This window comes from Elgaria multicarinata, chromosome 1 (assembly GCF_023053635.1).
Source record: "Elgaria multicarinata webbii isolate HBS135686 ecotype San Diego chromosome 1, rElgMul1.1.pri, whole genome shotgun sequence".
Taxonomy (NCBI): domain Eukaryota; kingdom Metazoa; phylum Chordata; class Lepidosauria; order Squamata; family Anguidae; genus Elgaria; species Elgaria multicarinata.
Genome location: NC_086171.1, coordinates 178,851,395 through 178,870,989, shown reverse-complemented (window position 1 = coordinate 178,870,989; position 19,595 = coordinate 178,851,395). Strand labels below are relative to the sequence as shown.

At 47.1% G+C, this 19,595-nt stretch overlaps 1 protein-coding gene across 2 annotated transcripts in view; it reads left to right on the top strand.

Annotated features, from left to right (window-relative positions):
- Positions 1-17,649, top strand: part of DENND2D (DENN domain containing 2D) — a 40,004-nt gene extending 22,355 nt beyond the window's left edge. For both annotated transcript variants that reach the window (XM_063144277.1, XM_063144269.1), the window contains exons 5-12: positions 3,914-3,991; positions 5,435-5,575; positions 9,258-9,406; positions 11,347-11,524; positions 12,596-12,637; positions 13,076-13,160; positions 15,352-15,591; positions 17,131-17,649. In XM_063144277.1, coding sequence (XP_063000347.1) covers positions 3,914-3,991; positions 5,435-5,575; positions 9,258-9,406; positions 11,347-11,524; positions 12,596-12,637; positions 13,076-13,160; positions 15,352-15,591; positions 17,131-17,189 — 972 coding nt within the window. In that variant the 3' untranslated portion in view covers positions 17,190-17,649. The remainder of the gene's footprint in view (positions 1-3,913; positions 3,992-5,434; positions 5,576-9,257; positions 9,407-11,346; positions 11,525-12,595; positions 12,638-13,075; positions 13,161-15,351; positions 15,592-17,130) is intronic.
- The last annotated feature ends 1,946 nt before the right edge of the window (positions 17,650-19,595 follow it).

The window sequence follows — 19,595 nt, the reverse complement described above, 5'->3', positions numbered from 1 at the left end:
CAATGTGATGTGTGTGTGTGTGTGGGGATTTTCTATACTTAGGGGATGGAATTGGCTTCCTAACTGTCCTGGGCCAGCCAATCAGCACAGCTGGATGGAGAGGCAGTGTGAGGCGGCAGATGGAGAAACCAAGTCAAAAAGCAGATATTGGGTGTCATAAAAGGGCAGCACGTTGTTGGTTATTTACTTGTTGTTGTTGTATTTCTGCTGCTAGGGATGGGGAAAGGTGCTTATGGGATTTTCTGCCTCATGTACCAAAATAACTTTGCTGGCTTTGGATATTTTATTTATTTATTTAGTTGAAATTGTTTTTAGGCTGCCTTCAAAGCTGGAACCTTCTCAAAGCCCCTTGATTCTGTGCATCTTGACATTTGCTGCGCTGCTTCAGGTAGCAAAATGTCTTGGGACAATCTAGAGAAGTGGAAGGGAAGTGGTGTTGTTATTGTCATAATGGCCAAACAATCAGCGCTCCGCCCAGCTGCCTTCTTCCCTGGGGTGAGGGGGTGGGTGGGAGGAACCAATTGCTTCTGAGCTCTGTTCACTTCTGAAATACATGCCTCTGTCCCAAATTGAATGACTGGAGAACCACAGCAGGCTTACCTTTCAAGGTCTATCTGTCTGTCTTGGGTGTAAGGCACTACTTACACATTATGTACAAATGTGTGTCACAAAACCTTGATATCTAGTCGTCATCATCATTTCAGAGAAGAAACTGGGTATGGGATTTTGAGTGCAGAAGGGGAGGGTGGATTTCTCCACTCCAAATTCGCTCGGGCCCCCCATTGCCTTCCTCCCTGTGGGATTTAAAATTCTTGTGATGAACTTTGCAGAGGGCGGGGGGGGGGGGGGAGAAGCTGCTGGGCTGTGTGATTTGGAGTGGAAAAATGACAGGCGGGGCGGAGAGAAGCCTTTCTTATCTTCTGCTGCGTTTCTGCTCAACATCCCGCCCTCGCCTCACAGCAGCGTTTCTTTTTCAAAAGCCAGCATTGGGCTGCTGCAAATATGAGTTTGCAGAGAATGTCGTGTTAGTCCCTAACGACAGCCTTTCTAGCCGGATATTTGTGTCGCGTGCTGTGCCCTGTCTCTTTGACTTCAGTCATGCGAGACCAGCTTGGTTAGTGACTTGAAGGAAAAAGAGTTGAGCTCAGGGAGGAGTTGCTTGTCGCAGCAGCCGTTTCCTTGTGTTATGTTATTCTTTATTTCTATGCTGCCTTTCAGCCAAAAGGTCCCCAAAGCGGCTCACAAATATGTTTGTGTGTGTATCTTGCACACATACAATATTCAACTATGCTCAATGCAAGTTTACAGCAGAAACATCCCAACAGTATTCAACTGTATACACTAAACAACAGTATCAGAACACTATCACAGCAATATACTAAATATAAATTAGAATGTAAGCCTATGCGGCAGGGTCTTGCTATTTACTGTTTTACTCTGTACAGCACCATGTACATTGATGGTGCTATGTAAATAAATAAATAAATAATAATAATAATAATAAATTTACAACAGGACAGAGCAGATAAGAAAAAATAACTTGGTTGGTATAGCATCTCTCCCTCTGAAGCAGCGCCTGTTTTTCCCATGATGATGAAAGTAAGGTCAAAGCCCTTTCCTTCTCCCAGTGATCATGCGAATAGTGGCTTCAAAACGCATCAGACAAACATTTTATCGCACGCTCACTACTGCCCACTTATGGATGTTTGCGCGTCCTTTAGATGACAAGGTCTGCCTCCCGCCGCCTCCCATTCCTTCCGCTCATTTTTCCATCGCAAAATAGACCCCTTTTAATCCGACTTTAAAAACAACAACAACGGAGTGTGCTTCGATCTCCTGCGGTGTGCAGGAAAAGCAGCGCAATAAAAATGCCCCCTGAATGGGCCATGTAGTCTTTGTTTACTTCTTCTTTCCTCTCTGGGAAGATGAAGGAAGTAATGAAGGACAAAAGCAGAGGCAGAGAAGTGACGGTAAGGAAATGTGATCTCCCCTCATGCGATGATGCTCCAAATGTGGTTTATGTGGGGCTGTGGAGGTAAGGCAAGGGGTTTGCTCCTACCTGAGCATTCTGTGCTTAAAATCTACACACACACACACACACACACACTCACACACTTTATAGAGATCCAGACTCAGAACCAGTGCCTGTTGCATTGGGAGCTTTCCCGTGACAATAGGCCCTGCAGTGCATTAGAGAAACCTTCCCCAACTTGCCTGGGGATGCTGAGAGTTTGGTCTCATACATCTGGAGAGCATCAACTTGTAAAAGGCTGCTTTAGGGTGGAACTGGAAGTGCAGGAAGCTGTGCTTCCCCCATACCGCAAAGGAAGCTACCGCATCAATGTACTGGGCTTCTCATGCTTATATCCCCTGTTCTGTCATGTGGACTTCGATGGAACCACCCTGTATTGTGCATTGGGGCCATGTTGAGTGCAATGAGGGGATGCTCTCATTTTGCATGTTTACTCAGAAGTAAGTCCAACTAAAGTTAATAGAACTTACTAGTAAGTGGGTTAACGATTGTATCAGAGCTGCGAAAGGAAAACCCCACAGTCATGAGCTCCAAGGCACGCTTCCTCGCAGCACCCGCCTGTGCAAAAATGCTTATTGGGCTCAGCTTAAGTTCCTTTGGGTGGGGACAGAGAGCTTAACCACTTGTCCATCTTCTGGCACATTCCATGTCTACTCAATATCCCTGTCTTGGTGGCAGATGGGGGTCATGGTAAACTCATTGTGTGTCATGAGAATGTTTGCTTGGAGGAGGTGATCACTGCAACCTGCCAGGGAGAGACTCTGCTATATTTAGAAATGAAGTATACTGGGTTTGGCTGGCTTATGAAAACAGGAAGGTTTTGTTTTATTTGTTCTGTTTTGTTCACTGTAGGTGTACTGAGTGCATTCTCCCTGCTGTTAAATCCAATTTGCATGTTCCATAGGAGGTTTCCACAGAATTGGGCTATTCAGAATTTGCCTTCCTTAGGTTGGGTGTTCGATAGGCTAAGTCTCCGTGGATCTGAGAAAGAGTGAGCCAGGGTATTTCAGTAGCCAGGGCACCAATTTGGGGATCTGGGCTACATTTCTGTCTCACCTTAGCATCCTGGGCCCTGCCTTCACGGCGCCACATGGCCTCCGGTTTGCCTTGAATCCCCATGGTTTTTCTGCTGCAGCGGAGTGGTGGTGGGCGATCCTGATTGCAGAGGCAGGGCAGGCTTTCCGTCAGGCCCACCCCCAGTCAGTGGTCACCATCTTCCCCACCGGAACAGCCCCGACCTTGATGCCGAAGTGAGGTCACGCGGCGGAAGGGCTGTGCTGATCTCGCTTCTTTGGGGAAAGTCAAGGGGAAGTCCCGGAGTGGTGGTAGGTGACCCTGATTGCAGAGGCAGGGCAGGCTTTCCGTCAGGCCCACTCCCAGTCAGTGGTCGCCATCTTCCCCACCGGAACAACCCCGACCTTGATGCCGAAGTGAGGTCACGCGGCGGAAGGGCTGTGCTGATCTCGCTTCTTTGGGGAAAGTCAAGGGGAAGTCCCGGAGTGGTGGTAGGTGATCCTGATTGCAGAGGCAGGGCAGGCTTTCCGTCAGGCCCACCCCCAGTCAGTGGTCGGGGGAAAGCCCTGCGGTGGCTGTAAATCAGCGACTGCATCATATAACCACACAGCGCCAATTCATTTCCAACGTGAGGCTTAGAAGATGTATAGACGGCCCCTGGATGACCACATGTGTACCTACAGAGATCCAGCTGCTGTAAAAAAGAAGAAGAGATCATTCCAAATAGCCCTGCCTCTTTTTTTTACTTAAGCCAACTCTTCTTGCCACTTTATGGGAATGGATTTTTTTTTTGCATAGTATAGATATATACCTCGAAAATGAGGTTTCCTTGAAGGTTAAATTTTTATGTGCAAAATTATTTTTCAGCCTTCTGGACGAGGTGCTCGTCTGCCTGAGGTTTACTGTATTGTAAGCTGCCTGGGCTGCTTTGGCTTGTTTTCAAAGGTAGGAGCTCTGGACTATCTCTTTCTCCCACCCACCCCCACCTCCACAAATAGTCATCCCTTTGCTCTCCAGCATATACAGTAATAAATTTGGTTTGGAGTTACATAACTTGTTGTTCCATGATTAAATCTGTCAGTTTGGGGGATTTGTTTCTTTCTGCTGATCGTTTGTATGAGAAAGAAAGAAAGAAAGAAAGAAAGAAAGAAAGGGGGGAGCCAAACCTCTGATCCCAAATGCCTGGGAGCTAGCTGGTTGCTTAGTGGTGAATGGAAATGTACGCTGCACCGGTACAGAGATGCACCATTATTACTAGAACAAAGAACCAATGTGTTAGTACAGTAACTTGGGTATGGGAAAGAGAGGCCTGGTTACAATCTCTGCTCAATAAACCAAGATGTAGTAGACCTTGAGCAATTGGCACAAATTTATTTAGGGGGGAGAAACAGAGAAAAGACCTGGGCATTGAGATGGCTCTACCTCCCTCCAAAACCCTGCGATTTTACTCACCCACAATGGCATTGGGTAATCCCAACACCAAGGAGGGAGCGCCGTGTTTCTGGTGGTCATGCAGGTACCAGAGCCACCCCGTAATCTCTTCCTGGTGGAAGAAAACCAACTGCTAGTTGCTTTCCACCAGGACGGCCCCTTGGATTGGCCCTAGAGTGAGGTCAGATGGCGGAAGAGCCGCACTAGCCTCGCTCCCAATTAAAAAGTCGGGGTAAAGTCCCTGGCTTTTTCAATGTACAGCTTCATGGGAAAGCCCTGCGGTGGCTGCGAGGGACTACTTGGTATAACTGATGCAGCGCAGATTTGCAGCCCCCGCGGGCATATAGAAAGCCCCTTAGACATCATGACGTGGTTATCTTGGGTGCTTTCTACACCTACGGGTGTAGAGAGCGTGATCCTGGACTTACTGCTTCCGGGATCATTGCCCTTAGTTCACATGGGGTGCATGATGTCACAGGCATCACGCCTGTTGCTGACTCCATTTTTTAAAAAAGAGAGCTGGAGTGCACTTGCGCTCCAGCAAAAATTAAGGTAAAAAAACCAAGCCCCGACCCCGCTCCCCACCCCACCCCCAAGGGCCCTGGACTCCCCCCGTCCCGGCTCCTTCCCTCTGATGACCCCCGCTACTCACGGGGAAGAGGGGAAAAGCTGGGACTGGTGCTCACACTGCCCACAGTCCTTGGGATCGTCCCAGGACCACAGGTAAAAATGGGATAACTGAGGTCTCATTAATCACAGGGAAATGGAGGGATCATCCCTCCCTGCTCCTCGGATCCTCTATGCATCATTTGGACACAAAGGGATGATCCCTCAAAAAACGGATGGTTTAGGAAGGGCCTTGCTTAGAATTCTTTCTTTGTTTGGAATGGTCCCCAGAGGGGTGAAAGCAAATTCTGAGTGGCAGTCGGGTGGCTGACATCCCTTTTCTTCCTTTAGATTTTGGACGAGGTGGAGAAAAGGCGGCAGATCTCTACAGCGGTCATCTACCCCTTTATGCAGGGTCTACGCGAATCCCCTTTTCCAGCGCCAGGAAAAACTGTCACCATTAAAAGCTTCATCCCTGACTCGGGGACAGAGGTTTGTATCCATTTCTAATCAACTTGGCTGGACCTATCACAGCTGGTAAATAAGTCAGTGATGGTTGTAGTGCAACTGGCCAGGAGCTGATGCTCACAATACTCTGAGGTATTGCAAAACATGGTGTCATGTTCCATCTGCACACAAACCTGCCCACAAACTGCACTTTGTGTCAGGTCAACAAAAACAGAAGCTGAAACCAGAGTTTGAAGCTGGTTTGCAAACTGTCATTCACGCTAACTGTGGTTTCCCATTACATCTGAATTTGCAAACCATTGGCAAACCATAGTGAGGGTCATTGCTCCACCTACAACATACAGCAGTGAACTTGTGAAACTGAGTGCTGATTGAGTGCGTTGGAGGAACAGATAAGCTCAAAACCAGGGGTGGCTCTCCAGAAGTCTTGGCCTACATCTTCCATCTGCCCTAGCCAGCATAGTCAATGGGAGTTGTAGGCAAAATATCTGGAGAACAATAAGTTGTCCACCATGGTTTGCCTGCTGAACATCTAGATACTCAAACTGTTGATGGGTTCTTAACTATAGTGATCATCACAAACCATGGTTTTGTGTTGCAAGTGAACTGAACCTGAGCATGGCTTGCTTTTTGCTTTCTAAAGTCTGTCTGGATTTCACCATCCTCTCAGTAGACAGACAGTGTGGATTGTTTGTCATAGGCACAAAGCATGATATTGCATGTTGGAAAGCAGCTCGCAAACTTAGAATTTGTCCGTGTGACAATTGAATTGAATGACCTGTTGGTCATGAGTACGGTGCAGATGGGAGAAAAAGAAGATGAAAAGTACCTGGACACGTGAATTATCCAGCATGTGCTTTGAGTGATGCAAATGCCCACAGGTGGAAGCGTAGGATGTGGCCTGACAGGCTGGATTGGGCACCCTCCACAGGCCTCCTAAGCCATGCTCCCTGGGCTGGAGGCTTCCGGAGGAGGCAGGGAAATGGAGTCCCTGTGTTTCCTTTGATCTGTGGTGGGAGAAGACATGGGGATTCCCCCAAACTTGTCCGGAGCTTAGAGGATCGACTCCTGCAAGCCCTGGCCAAATCTTGTCCTGCGCCCCATGTGCCCATTGGGATGTTGGCAGCATGGGAAAGAGGCACTTGACTTAGCCAGCCTTTGCAGGAGTCCCAGATGGGTCCCTTCCTACACCGCTGGCTCCTGCAAGCACCCACCAAGTTCTTTTCTCCATGCCTTTTTTTTGCACAGAGAAAACGAACAAGTGGGCAGGGCAGGGCGAGATTATATGATGGTAGGGGTGGGGCTTTGAAATGGGAGGCCCACTCCCTTGACCTCCTCTGCCCCACCCCCTTGGTCTGGGGAAGGCATCTGGCCCCTGGACCAGTAGAGGTTGCTCACCCCCAATGTAAATTGACCAGGTACGATACAGGCTCATGTGCATGTAATGGTTGCATAGAGGAGGGAACTTGGGCAGAGACCACTGTTCTTGCTTCTGCAGTACTGTGACGTGACCATCTGCACAGCCCAGGAAGGTGCAGGAGCCCTGCCCTCATTGCCCCCAGCTGCTCTTTATCCTCCGCTGTGTTTCTCCCCTGGGGAGACGTCCCGTGGCTTAGAAACATAGAAACGCTCTGCTGCTCTTTCTTCTGGGCTGTCTCACTCGCGACATTTGACTTCCTGTGCTGATGTCCAAAGTTTCTCTCTCTTTCGGCTGCCAGAGAATGAAGTCTTGGTATGATTTCCTGGCTTGCTCAATGCTTCAGGCAGCTGGAGGAGTTAGATAGTGGGTGCTGAGTGCATTTTCCTCAAAAGCATCGGCGTCTTTTTGTTACCCTTAAATGGGCATCGCAGTTTCTCTTTCTAGCAGTTTTTTTTGTTTTTTTACTTGGCTTTCTGAGGGAATGCAGAAACTGTTCCCAGAAAGCAGCTTATGCCTGTAGCTAGTTCTGTAGACAAATCTGCTGTGGAAATGCACTCGCTGCCTTTTGTGCAGATGTCTAAAACTTCCCTGCAGGATCAAGCTCAGGGGAACCAGTTTCTCACAGGGGAAGACGGCTGTGCTCAACACTGACTGGCTGGAATGGTGGTGTGATGTCACCAACCCACCTCCCTGTGTGTCCCCGCCCCCCGAGGAATAGTTTTGAAATCTTTTTTAAAACTGAATTTGCTTTGAAAATAAATAAATAACAGGGAATGAATGTACTTTTAATTGAACAAATGTACCTCTGGTGCTTTGAAAATAAAAAATCAGGTAGTCCAAAGAATGAGTAGTAGGGAAAGATGTACTAGCCAGAGCAAACCAAACACAGTATGTCTGCCTGCTGTATTGTGAAATGGGGCGGAGGGGCGTGAGACCCAGAGGTTGCAAGAAGGGTATGTGAAAGCTCTGTAACAAGCCCTAATTGGTATATATCATGGTTTAGACCATGGTAGGAAATTTGTGGCCCTCCATGTGTTTTGGCCTACAACTCCCCTGATCCTTCACCTTTGGCTATGGCTGATGGGAGTTGTAGGCCAAGATACCTGGAGGGCTGGTGCATACCAAAGAGACTGGGCTTTTGCAACATGGCAGAAAGCTATTCTGAGTCCACGTGGCCACTTTCTGGCCTCAAAATGGATTTAGGCAGTGTTAGCCAGGACTTGATTCCTGATGTCATGTTGGGCAGCTGGAACTGGGCTTCACATGATCAACCAGTGAAATTTCTGCGTTAATTGTGGCAAGGTGCCTGTGTGGCCATTTGAAAGAAAGACTTGTGGTGTGATCCTGCTCCCACGGAGGCCGAGGCACAGAGGCTTTGCTTGTGCAAAAAAGGAGGGGCAAGTGAGAGGTTGGAGAGGAGGAAGTAGATGAGTAGTTCCCATCCTTTCCAGACTTTCATGGAAGTACATCTCACTGAACTTCTTGGGACTTACTCTCAAGTAAGTCAGTGTGGTGTAGTGGCTAAAGTGTTGGACTGGGAGTAGGAAGATCCGGGTTCTAGTCCCCACTTGGCCATGGAAACCCACTGGGTGACTTTGGGCCAGTCACAGACTCTCAGCCCAACCTACCTCACAGGGTTGTTGTTGTGAGGATAAAATGGAGAGGAGGAAGAGGATTATGTACGCTGCCTTGGGTTCCTTGGAGGAAAAAAGGCGGGATATAAATAAATAAATAAATAAATAAATAAATAAATAAAATAAAGTAAGAGTGCTTAAGATGGCAGCTGGAGTCAGCATAGTCTCCCTACTTTCTGTCCTTCTACTTGCTTGCTGATCAAGGATATCAGCAGATAGTGAGGCCTACCCCTAGGGATGGGCTACTGTTGCTGAATAGCGTGAGGGCAGGGCCAAGAAGAGGTCAGGTGAACCTACCTGCTTCTTCCATTCTTCTCAAGGGAGGGATGCGCTTCCTTTCAGCCACAGCTGGTGGCTCCGATGTCAGTGGAGTGGTGAATCCGCTCCAGGTTTCAGTCAGAACCAGCCAGAACCCACAAGGAGCTATCTAAGGTGCTCCACATCCATTTTTGCTGTCCATCTGTTAATTCCCACTTCACAGGGATGCAATTTAAAAGTGCATGGACATTATATTAGAATACAATGAATTCTGATGGCCATGAAGAGCTGGGAGAAAAAGCATCTTTGCTGAGCCTCTGAAGCAAAAGATGTCCACTCGGGTCTACCTATGCCAACCTGATCATCTTGCCATGTCTTGGTTGCTTCCCCACAGCAAATTGAGCTAACACGTCCCCTGGACTCTCACCTGGAACATGTGGAGTTTCAGGCTCTCTTGCAGTGCCTCAGTCCCGAGAAGATCCTCCACATATTTGCCTCTGCAGCTCTTGAACGACGGATCGTGTTCCTGGCTGAGGAGCTCAGGTAAACACCCCGGCCTCAGTCTGCAGGAAATGAATTGCACTTGGGCCCCACTGAAATGGTTGGTGGTGTGAATGGCTTTCCTTCCATTGACGAATGGGACTTAATGTCGGAGGCATTAAGATGACTTTCGCTGGATCAGGCCTCCCATCTCCTAACTCCCTGTCATCTGGGGGGTGGGTTCCAATTGCAGCTCGCACTCCGCCTGCAGGCGGCAAGTCCAACCAGCAGGAGCTCTCACGGTGTATCTACAAAATCAATATTGCGGTGCCCCCGTTGGTGCTGTCGACATTTTAAAGCCGTTTGATAATACGTTCAGATAGTAAAGTTGTGACTTCATAGAGCAGCCTTTCCCAACCTGGGGCCCTCCAGGTAGGTTGGACTACAGCTCCCATCATCCCCCAGGATGATGGGAGTTGTAGTCCAACCCAACTGGAGGGCCCCAGGTTGAGGAAGGCTGGCATAGAGGCAATTCTCTGTGGTTCTTTTACATTTATAGAACTCCCCACCTGCTCCCTGCCCACCCCACTGCTTTTCGATTGCCATGTCACAACTACGGATGTCCAGCGTGGGGAAATCCAGCTTGACAGGTTTTCCCCAAGCCTCTGGCTCAGGTTGCGTTAGGAGCTGAGGCATCGACTCCCCACCGGAACTCGCAGACAGCGCCCCCACTCTGTGCAATTATCTCCTTCTCCTTCCATGGTCTTGAGAGGGAGAAGGAGCCATTTGCGCACAGGGTCGCTGTGCACGAGTCTTTCCTTCTCCCTCCTGGAGCCCAGGAGGGAGAAGAAAAGACTTGCACGCAGTGAGTGGCGGTGCCGGCAGTGGAAGGCAGCAGCAGCAGGGACTCCTGCCACCACCATGCACAAGCCCTTTGCGCTCTCTTGGCAGTGTCAGCAGAAGCAAGGGGAGTGCAAAGGGGTTGAACACAGCGGTGCCGGCAGCAGAAATCCACAAGCTGGCCCGACTCCCACAGGTCAAATTGGGCCAGCTCGCAGACGAGCGAGCCGGAGTCCGGGAGGGGGGGGGGTGCGGAGGCAAGTCCCCAAAAGCTCGGCAGACTTGACTCCCCAGACAGATTCCTGCGCCATCCCAACGCACAGGGCTGCTGCAGCTGTTTCTGTCTGCTGGCTGGATCAAACCAATCAGGATTCATGCTCTGCTCCAAAGCAGATGGGAAGGGAGAGTGTGTGATGGCACCAAGGGAGACCTGGTGAGCGAAGCCACGGCTGCATCGCATCTGCAGCTGTGGAGCTCCTGGAGAGAGGAGGCTTCTCTGGATTCTGAGCTGGCAATCCTACTCCCCACTAAGATTCACTGCAAAGCTGGAGCTGAGTGTCTTTGGGGCTAGTTTTTAGGAACCAGGATCCGGCTATTAGTAGAGCTCCTGCGTATTTTGCTACTGAAGCAAATGTCAGTTTGACGTTTTTAAAATCAATGATATTGTAACCTCTCCCAGTCCTTCAAGGCTGAGATAGAGCTCCATCAGATGGGGAGAAATCACGGTTCCCTACCATCGCTTCTCTGCCCCTACTTTTATTGCTCAATACTTCCTCTTTCTCATGGAGAAGAAAGAAGAAGTAAACAACGTTCACGTGGCCCATTCAGTGGGCTGTTATTATTGCGCCGCTTCTGCACACAGCAGGAGATAGCGGCAAGTTCAGTCTCTAAAAATAAATCGGACTTACCAGGGTCTTTTTTTGTCACTGGAAGAAGGCTAGAAGGTGCGGGAGGCAGACGACATCATGAATAGGACCCACAAAAATCTGCGAGTGCCCAGTAATGAGTGTGCAATAAAACGCTTTTCTGATGATGCTCATAGACAATACATTTAAAGAATGATAGAATGGGTATCTGCTCACCCCGTTGATTGTTTTTTGGATACTGGCTTTGCCTTGTGAGCCTCTCTCCGTATTCTAATTGGCAATGTGACTCCCTTTCAGTTCCCTCTCCAAGTGCATTCATGCCGCTGCAGCTCTTCTTTACCCCTTCACCTGGGCCCATACGTACATCCCAGTGGTTCCAGAGCAGCTTCTCAGCACTGTCTGCTGCCCCACACCCTTCATGGTGGGGATCCAAAGGCGCCATCTGGATGAAGTTCTGGATCAACCAATGGAAGAGGTACGAGTGCCTTGCAAGTCTCAAGGAAGGTCATTGAACGGGCAGGAGAGTGAGATGTTGCTCCATCTTTGGGAGGCTGGGCAGCACCCAGGATTAGCACTGGTGGGGACTCCCCATGTCAGGGGTGTCAGCCCTCTTTCAGTCCAAGGGCCATATTCGAGAGAAGCTCTCAAGGGCTGCATTCCAGTGGTAGATGGAGCCAAAGGCTACAGGGGGTGGGAGCAAATTCCAAAAATAACCACCAGTACCAGCCTATTTTAGCATAACGGCTCTGACTGCCATTAACTAAGCCTTAGGAGAGACATTTCAACCTTTTTGAATAGGGAAAAGAACATGCAGAAATGAGGAAACTACCCAACAATTGGTGGTTTGGGGTAGTTGGGGGCCAGGGAACAGAGCCTGACCATATGTGGAGCCTTGGAAGGTCGGATTGGGATCCCAGGCAGGCTGGATTTGGCTCACGGGCCTGACTTGCAAGACCCCTACCCTATGTCCTTCCCCGGGACAAAAGTGCTAGTCATCACTGTCAACTTCATAGCCAGCTTCAGGTCATCTTAAAGGTTTGCCGCAAACATTTGGCTCTCATGAAATCAATGTAAGCTGTGCCCCCCTCCCCCAATCACAACTTTAGTGACATCTGCATTGAAACCAAGCCCAGATTTCCTCCCCCACCTCCCCAGTAAACATTGCAGAACAGTGGGTAGTTGATTATTTATTTAATTACGTGGCCTTTGGGCTGAGTCCAACTCCCAAAGGAGCTTTTACAGCACGTCACTTTCTTAAAATTGAACATCTTTGTTTTGTTTTTTGAACCGCCCAGAGAGCTTTGGCTATGGAGCGGTATACAAATGCAATAAAATAAATAAATAAATAATTGTTTTTTTAATCCAAAACAAGTAAATCCACAACTGCTGAACATAATGTAGACTCAGCTTTTGACTCAGCTTGGTTGGAATTGAGTGGCTTGCAGAATTCCCTGCCACCTTTCAGCCCCGAACATTGTCTGGTTCGTTTACTAATACTTAGAACGGTGCTGGATGAGTAAAGGTGGATATTGTTGTGCCTTTGTAGGTGCTGCTTGTTGACCTGTGTGAAGGAAAGTTCTTAAAAGTGGTAAGTGCATCCCGAATCCTACATTATCCCCAGCTGCAGGACTTTGATGATGGGCATTTCTAGGCAGTGATGCTTTATTAAGGGCTGCCCCTACACCCATCCTCACTTTCTGTCTGGGACCTCCCCTCTTCCTTCAGAGATCCTGAGGAAGTTATCTATGGCAATCTCTCTACACTCTCCCTGTCTCTTTTCCCTATACTCCTCCTCTGTCTTTTCCTCCCCCAGTATCCCTTGGGTCACTCTGCTGCCCTTCTCTAATCCCCCACCCCACCTCTGATCTCTCCAGAGAGACCACCTACCCAGGTGGCAGCAGATGTCCTGGAGCTAGTGGTGAGACGGGTTGACTCCCCTGCAGACTGGAAGGTGCTGTCAGAAAAGGGTTCTTTTGAACTATATTGCCCCTTTCCCTAATAACCTCCCTGTTGAATAATTCTGCAGGTTGGTGATGAAGAAGAGATCTTGCCTGCCAAGCTACAGAATGAGATGCTGTCCTCTCTTCCCGCGATGAACAACAACATACAGAGTAAGCCAGGGCCTGTCTTCCCCCAATCTGTACTCATAAAATATGAGAAATTGAGGAATTTGCACATGTGATGAGCACAGGAGTCCAGAGTGACGGTCCTGGGCTAGATGAGTTAAGAATGGAGGCCCTTGATTCCAAGGATGGGGAAACTGTGGATCCTGTATACAGGCACACAGTTCATTTGACTGCAGAAGTGGTGCTTCGTGCAAAGCTCTCCATCTACTACATCACTCCTGCTTTTTCAGGGATTTGTGCCTGCGTGGCCTCTGTAGCACTCAAGTGGCAAATCAGGGATGCAAGGAGTTGGCAAGCAGATGTGGCCTTAAGCTGCACACCAGCCATAGGGTAAAGACACATGTCAGCGTGGTACCCTGGAGTAGAGGAGCTCGAGCCAAGGAGTTAACTTGGAAGAGGTTTGTGTTGTATGCCTGTTGGAGGAACACTGGTGAATGAGCTCTGCTCACACTGGGGAAGAGGGTTGGTGTGAAATGCAAATGAGTGTGCCTTTCCCCTGATCTTCTGTTTTAGACCTCAGCAACAGTTGTGCAACAGGGGATTGTAAATATTGCATTTAGTGATGAAGAGAACTCAAAAAATGGAGAGAGGTGTGTGTCTTTTGAATACTGGGTTTTTGGAGCCCAGTCCAGATCCATTAAGAAACATTTGGGTTTGGACCCCTTATTCCTTTTAGGTCTTGTCCAATCCAATATAGAACTATTTTGGCCTGGAGCATGGACTGGAACTCATTTTGCTTTATGGAACACCTTTTTCTCAAAGGTACCAAGGCAAAGTGGGATGGTGAGGTTGTCTCCAGTTCATGTTACGAAGGATTTCCCCTGCCCTTTAAAAAGAGGCCTACTCTACATAGAGACAAATTCATGAGGTTATCTCTGTCTATGTGTAACTACTACTAGCTGTGATAGGCCTATATTCAGAGAGAGTTTACCTCTGAATATCAGGTGCTTGGGATATATAAAGGGGAAGAGCTGTTGCTTGTAGGCTTCCTGTTGAAAATGGGATGCTGGACTGAACAGAGCCTTGGTCTGATCCAGAAAGGATGTGATAGGCGTGCCCTCTGCAAATGTTCAGAGAAACTAAATCCATTATTCTTCATTATGCATGTGTTTCAGGCATAAGGCCTGCCCTTAAGGATAGGATGAGGGTTTGATCTCTAGCTTGGATCAAGCTCTGCATATAAAAAAAGTATCTTCTCTTTGGGGTAAGGTTGTAAATGCAGAAATGTTTGACATGCCTTGCAGGATAAGTGATAGCTCCCTAAGACCTTGCGGAGTGGGGAAAGGGAGTGATGGATGTAGCACCATTGATAGCTTCTCAAATCTCTGACTTTTTTGAGGTTAATGAAGTAGAAAGTCATTAGGTGTTCTTTTCTTTTTAACATGTCTAGATATTTCTGCTATTGCAGGTTATATGGAAGCTAGCAAAGCAGGCAAAGTCTCCCTTTTGGAGCCATACTTGCAGATAGTAATAGCTTCTTAGCAATTTAATCCCAGGAAAGTGGATTTAATGTCTCAAGGACACCAGTTACTTTAAGACTTTATACACCATGCTGCTTCCACTGCTTACAAGCAGTAGACATTCCTTTGTTAATGAATGGATATGCAGAGCATCGGAGCTTGTGATTGAAGGGGCTGTGCAGTGGAAAGATGTTCTTGTTCACATGAACTCTTCATAATCTCCGTTAGAGATTAGTGTCTGAGAACTGTGAAAAGCCCAGCAATGATCAACCCTAGGGTTGAATATATGTAAATGGGCAACACTTAGAAGCCACATGAAATCACTCCATGGGCCTGGTGGCTTTTACCACTTATTGAGCCATTGGAATGCAACGGTTCATTGAATGTATTGGCTGGCTTTTGCCATTCAACTAAGTCTCCCCGCCTCCAGCCCCAGAAAATTCTTCTGGTGGAGTGCAGAAAGCTGTAGAAGGTTCTGGAAGCACCGTCAATCTTCACTGTGAGACATATAAACTGTTACCCATCTGTTACCATGTGTGGTGATTCTAAATCAGCCTCCACAGGGCAGCTCTAACATTTACATTGCGATTTGGGTAAATTTGGCCTTCAGAATTTTCCGTCAGTGAGACAAAGAAACAATCCAAACTTTCAGGCTTGGGAAAGGGGTATGTTTTCATGAAACCTGAACTTTATACTCTCTCCCTTTGTCTTTCAAGCATCTGAGGAACTCAATGCCTGCGTTTCGGATGCCTTTGTGCAGTTCTTTGTGAAGATTATAGGCCACTATCCGGCACACATCAAATGGAGCAAAAATGGCCAGGGCTCCTTTCAGGAGCGGCCTTTCTGCAAGGCCCTCACGTCAAAGACCAATCGCAGGTTTCTAAAAAAATTTGTGAAGACTCAGATGTTCTCGTTATTTATTCAAGAAGCAGAAAAGAGCAGGAAGTGTGTAGAAGGTAAATTCCTGGCCCATCATGGTCATGTGCCCTTGCGCCTTCCCGCTGCAGCAGGGATGGTTCACACAACAGAAGATTCCCACGGAACATTATTGATTTGGCCTTGTGGTTAAGCTCCATCACTCTGCCCTTGGGGGAATAAGATACGCAGAGCACCAGCCCTGTCTGGGCTTCTCCCATTGTTGCAGGAGTCCCCCCCCACTCCACCTGCTAGGCCATGCCCCATGGTATGTTTCTCTTGGCCCTGGGGAATATCCTCACTTTCTATGCATGGGGATGGGTTCCGCTACCACCATGTACGGTATCGACCCTTTCCCTTTGCACTGATTTTCTTGCAAGGAAAAAGATATGGATACCTGTAGAACTGGGCAGCAGAGTCTTTCAGCACAAGGGCCAAATTCCATCTTGGAGCTTTTGGGGGCTGCATTCCAGTGGTGGTGGTGGGGGGCAAAGTTAACAGGGATGGGGCAAAATACAAAAAATAAAATAAAAATACAAGTATATTTTAGCTTAAAGCTCTTACTGCCAGTGACTAAGCTTTAGGAGAGGCATTTTCACCTTTTTAGATTGAGGAAGGGTAGAGGAAGATATAAAAACACTAGAAAACCTCCCAACAATTGGTGTTGGAGGAAAGAGGTGGGGCCAGAGGAAGGAGGCATAGGGTTATATGGAAAACCACAGGGGGCTGGATTGGGACCCAGGGGGGCTAGATTTGCCCCCTGGGCCTGAGGTTCTGCACCTCTGCTGTATGATTTTGCCAGCAGGGGTAAAAGCAATGTAAATAAAATAAACATTTGGGGTGTGTGGAGTTGCTTCTTAGACTGTATTCAGTTGGGACGGGTGCCTCTCTCACACAACCACAATCCGTTCCGCACTGTCAATTGTAGTCTAGTAGAGAGCAGAGAGATTTGCATTTCCCACAGAAGGGTCATTACACTTCTAATGTTGGAAAAATGCAATATCCCTGCAGGAGTTATACTTTGTCATCTGGATCTCCTTCAACAAATGAATAACTACTATGCACTAATTGTGCAAAAAACCTCAACATTTGGTAGAGCCATCATTTTTGTGAACCACCCAGAGAGCTCTGGGTATTGGGCAGTAAAGAAATGCAATAAATAAATAAATCCCTTTGGGTTGGATCCAATGCTGGCCATCCACAAGGGGAACAGAAACCATGGGCAGAATCCATTTCCATCCTCCAAATCTGCTCTGGAAGGGTGGGGGACCCTTGAAGGCTGTAGGGCAGTGCAGGAAGTAAGGGGAAGTCCCATAGGACAAGCAGAAGTCTGCTCTTACAATGTTGGGTTTAACCCTTTATTTCTCTGACCTTTCAGACTGCTGGGCCCTTCTAGTCCCAATCCCCTCAATTCTGTGCTAGCATTTCAATTGGGTTGTCAGCACTGTAGAGTCACTACCTCTCCACCCAGACAGAACACTTTGCTGTAATGTGGAAATAGCCAGCAGTGTTTTGTAGAGAGAGAAAAAATTCAAACGCAGGATGTACTGACTGGTGTATTTTTCTCCCTTCATCCACAGGATACTTTCAGCAGAAATTAAATGAATATCAAGAACAAAAGCAAAGGAGACTCTCCTGAACCTGTGTTCTAGAGAGGATTGCTCACCAGCAGATAGGCAAGCCTATCATATACTTGGACTGAAATAACTTCGTAAGAGGAAGAACGCCCTTGGCTTTGCTGGCTGTCATGATAGTGTCTTGCCTTCATCTGTGAACCATGGGAGGGCATGGAGGTTTCAGACTCTATTTCCTGCCTTTCCCATGACTGGCACTACAAGATGTTTCTTTGATATAGTTTGGCTGTAGTTTTATAGCCTGACAGTTGGACAAACCTTCAGTTGTAAAGAAAATGACAACATAAAACTGTAACAAACTGAGTTATCATCTTGGTCAAAACAGGACTCTAGGTTTCTCTAGAAACACAGTCAAATGAGAGCTGTGGAGTGATTAATGATGAAAAAGTATGTAGAGTAATGACTGAGACAAATTATGTTCATTGGAAACATTTTTATTCTCATTAAAATGGTTTCCAGTTCAAAGGCCTCATATTGAATGTTTGTTTCTGATGAGATTCTATTGTTGGGATGAGATTATTTCTGTTTTGTAAAGATGGTTTTCCAAGAAACAATGGCTCCACTTGCTTCATGAGGACATCTCTCAAGGAAATGCTATTATTGAGCTGTCAAAAAAGGGGGGAGGGTGGGAAACAATAGCATGCAAAGGAATGGAAGTTTCTGTTTGAAGGAAACAGGAAGAATAGAAATGGGGGAAGGGAGCAAAACAGCATTAACACCACCCTATATCACCCCTGTGAAAGGGAATGTAAAGTCTAATCCCAAGAACATTATCTACAGAAATTTCTTACAACTTTCAGCGTTTACTCCTAGATCTGCCTTTGTACGATCATTTTGATGTCTATTTTGTTCTTTTAGTGACACATGTAGGAACAAACAGTGTGTTGGAACCAGACTAAGCGTGCAATCCTATGGTCCGTTATAGGGAGCCATAGGATTTTGTGAATCTCCCTCTTAAAAGGTGTGCTGTTGGTGCTCCAATGGCAAAAATAGGAGGCATCCTGAAGTGGGCTTCGCATTCACAGGACACAAAGCCCTCCTGTTTCCCATGACATGTCCCTGGAGTAGATTAGGGGGAGGGAGCTCTCTGGCCTTGGGCTTGGCGTACTTATTTTCCCAATGGGAGGGAATATCCTTTTTAAAAAGGGGGAGTGAGAGAAAATTAACAAGCAACTAAAAAGAAAATGGGGGATGTCACCTGTTCCCACTTTTTCTCTGCCAGCAGATTTGGTGGTTCATGTCACGGCTTCTCCCTAGAACACCAGCCCAGTAGAATTGCTCTGCCTGAAATTCAGTTAACCTAATCTGGCTCCAACCCAATGTGGTGACAAATTTTAGATACACCGTTTTTAAAAATCCAAATCCTTAATTGACTTGTAAGTTCTGAATGTACCTCGCATGTGCATGGTATGGATATGATGATTTAAAGAAGCAACATTCAGCTTATCTGACTATAAGGAGCAATTGGATGTTCTGTTGCTGTTTCTTTTATTCAACCTCTGCTGTGTTCAGTCTCTTGAATTGCCTTTGGAACTATTTCACCATTGCTATGGAGCGCAATGCACTATTCACCATGCCACTAGAAGCTAAATCATCTCAGATGGGTAATGTTCTCACTCTAAAGTTCTTGGGTTGTATAAAGATTGTTATCTAAATTCTTGTGTATGTATGAGAAAAAGTGACAGTCTACCACAGCCATCCCCAACCTGGTGTCCTCTAGATGTGCTGGACTGCATCTCCCATCATTTCAAGCCATTAGCCATGCTGGCTAGAAATGATGGGAGTTGCAATGCAATACATCTAGAGGACGCCAGGTTGAGCTAGTCTACTACATTTACCAAGACAAAACATACGGTAGTTCACACATTTGGTGGTGCTACTCTCATTTGTAGGACATGGGACCTGTCGACCAGCATCTGTACCTTGGAAGTGTTGCACTTCCAGTGACAGCTTTTCTTTTCATAGTCCCATCCTTTATCACTGAGCTGAGAAGCAGCTCTGTCAAAAGTCCTCTTGGTTTCTAGTTCTCTCATATAATAACTTCAGCATTTAGCTGCCATTGCCTAGGTTGAGTCACAAGAACATACAATCTTGATCCATCTCCTCACTCCAGATGGTATCCCTGCTGATGTTCTCTGAAGAGTTTCTTCATTACTTTACTACTGGTTAAGCCAGTAGTGCCCTGTCTCTTAATGAGTAAAAGCTAGTTAGTGTCTTCCCTTGTATCAATCACACAGGTCTAGTTCTAACTGGTTCTTAACAAGTCTACCCTGTGAGAAGCTAGACTGCACTGTATTTATTAGAAAGTACAAGATGCACAGAGGCATTTTGATAGCAACAATACATTTTATCAGTTCAAATATTTTGCAGATTAGCTCAAAATAGCATATGAACACAAAGATGGTCATAGG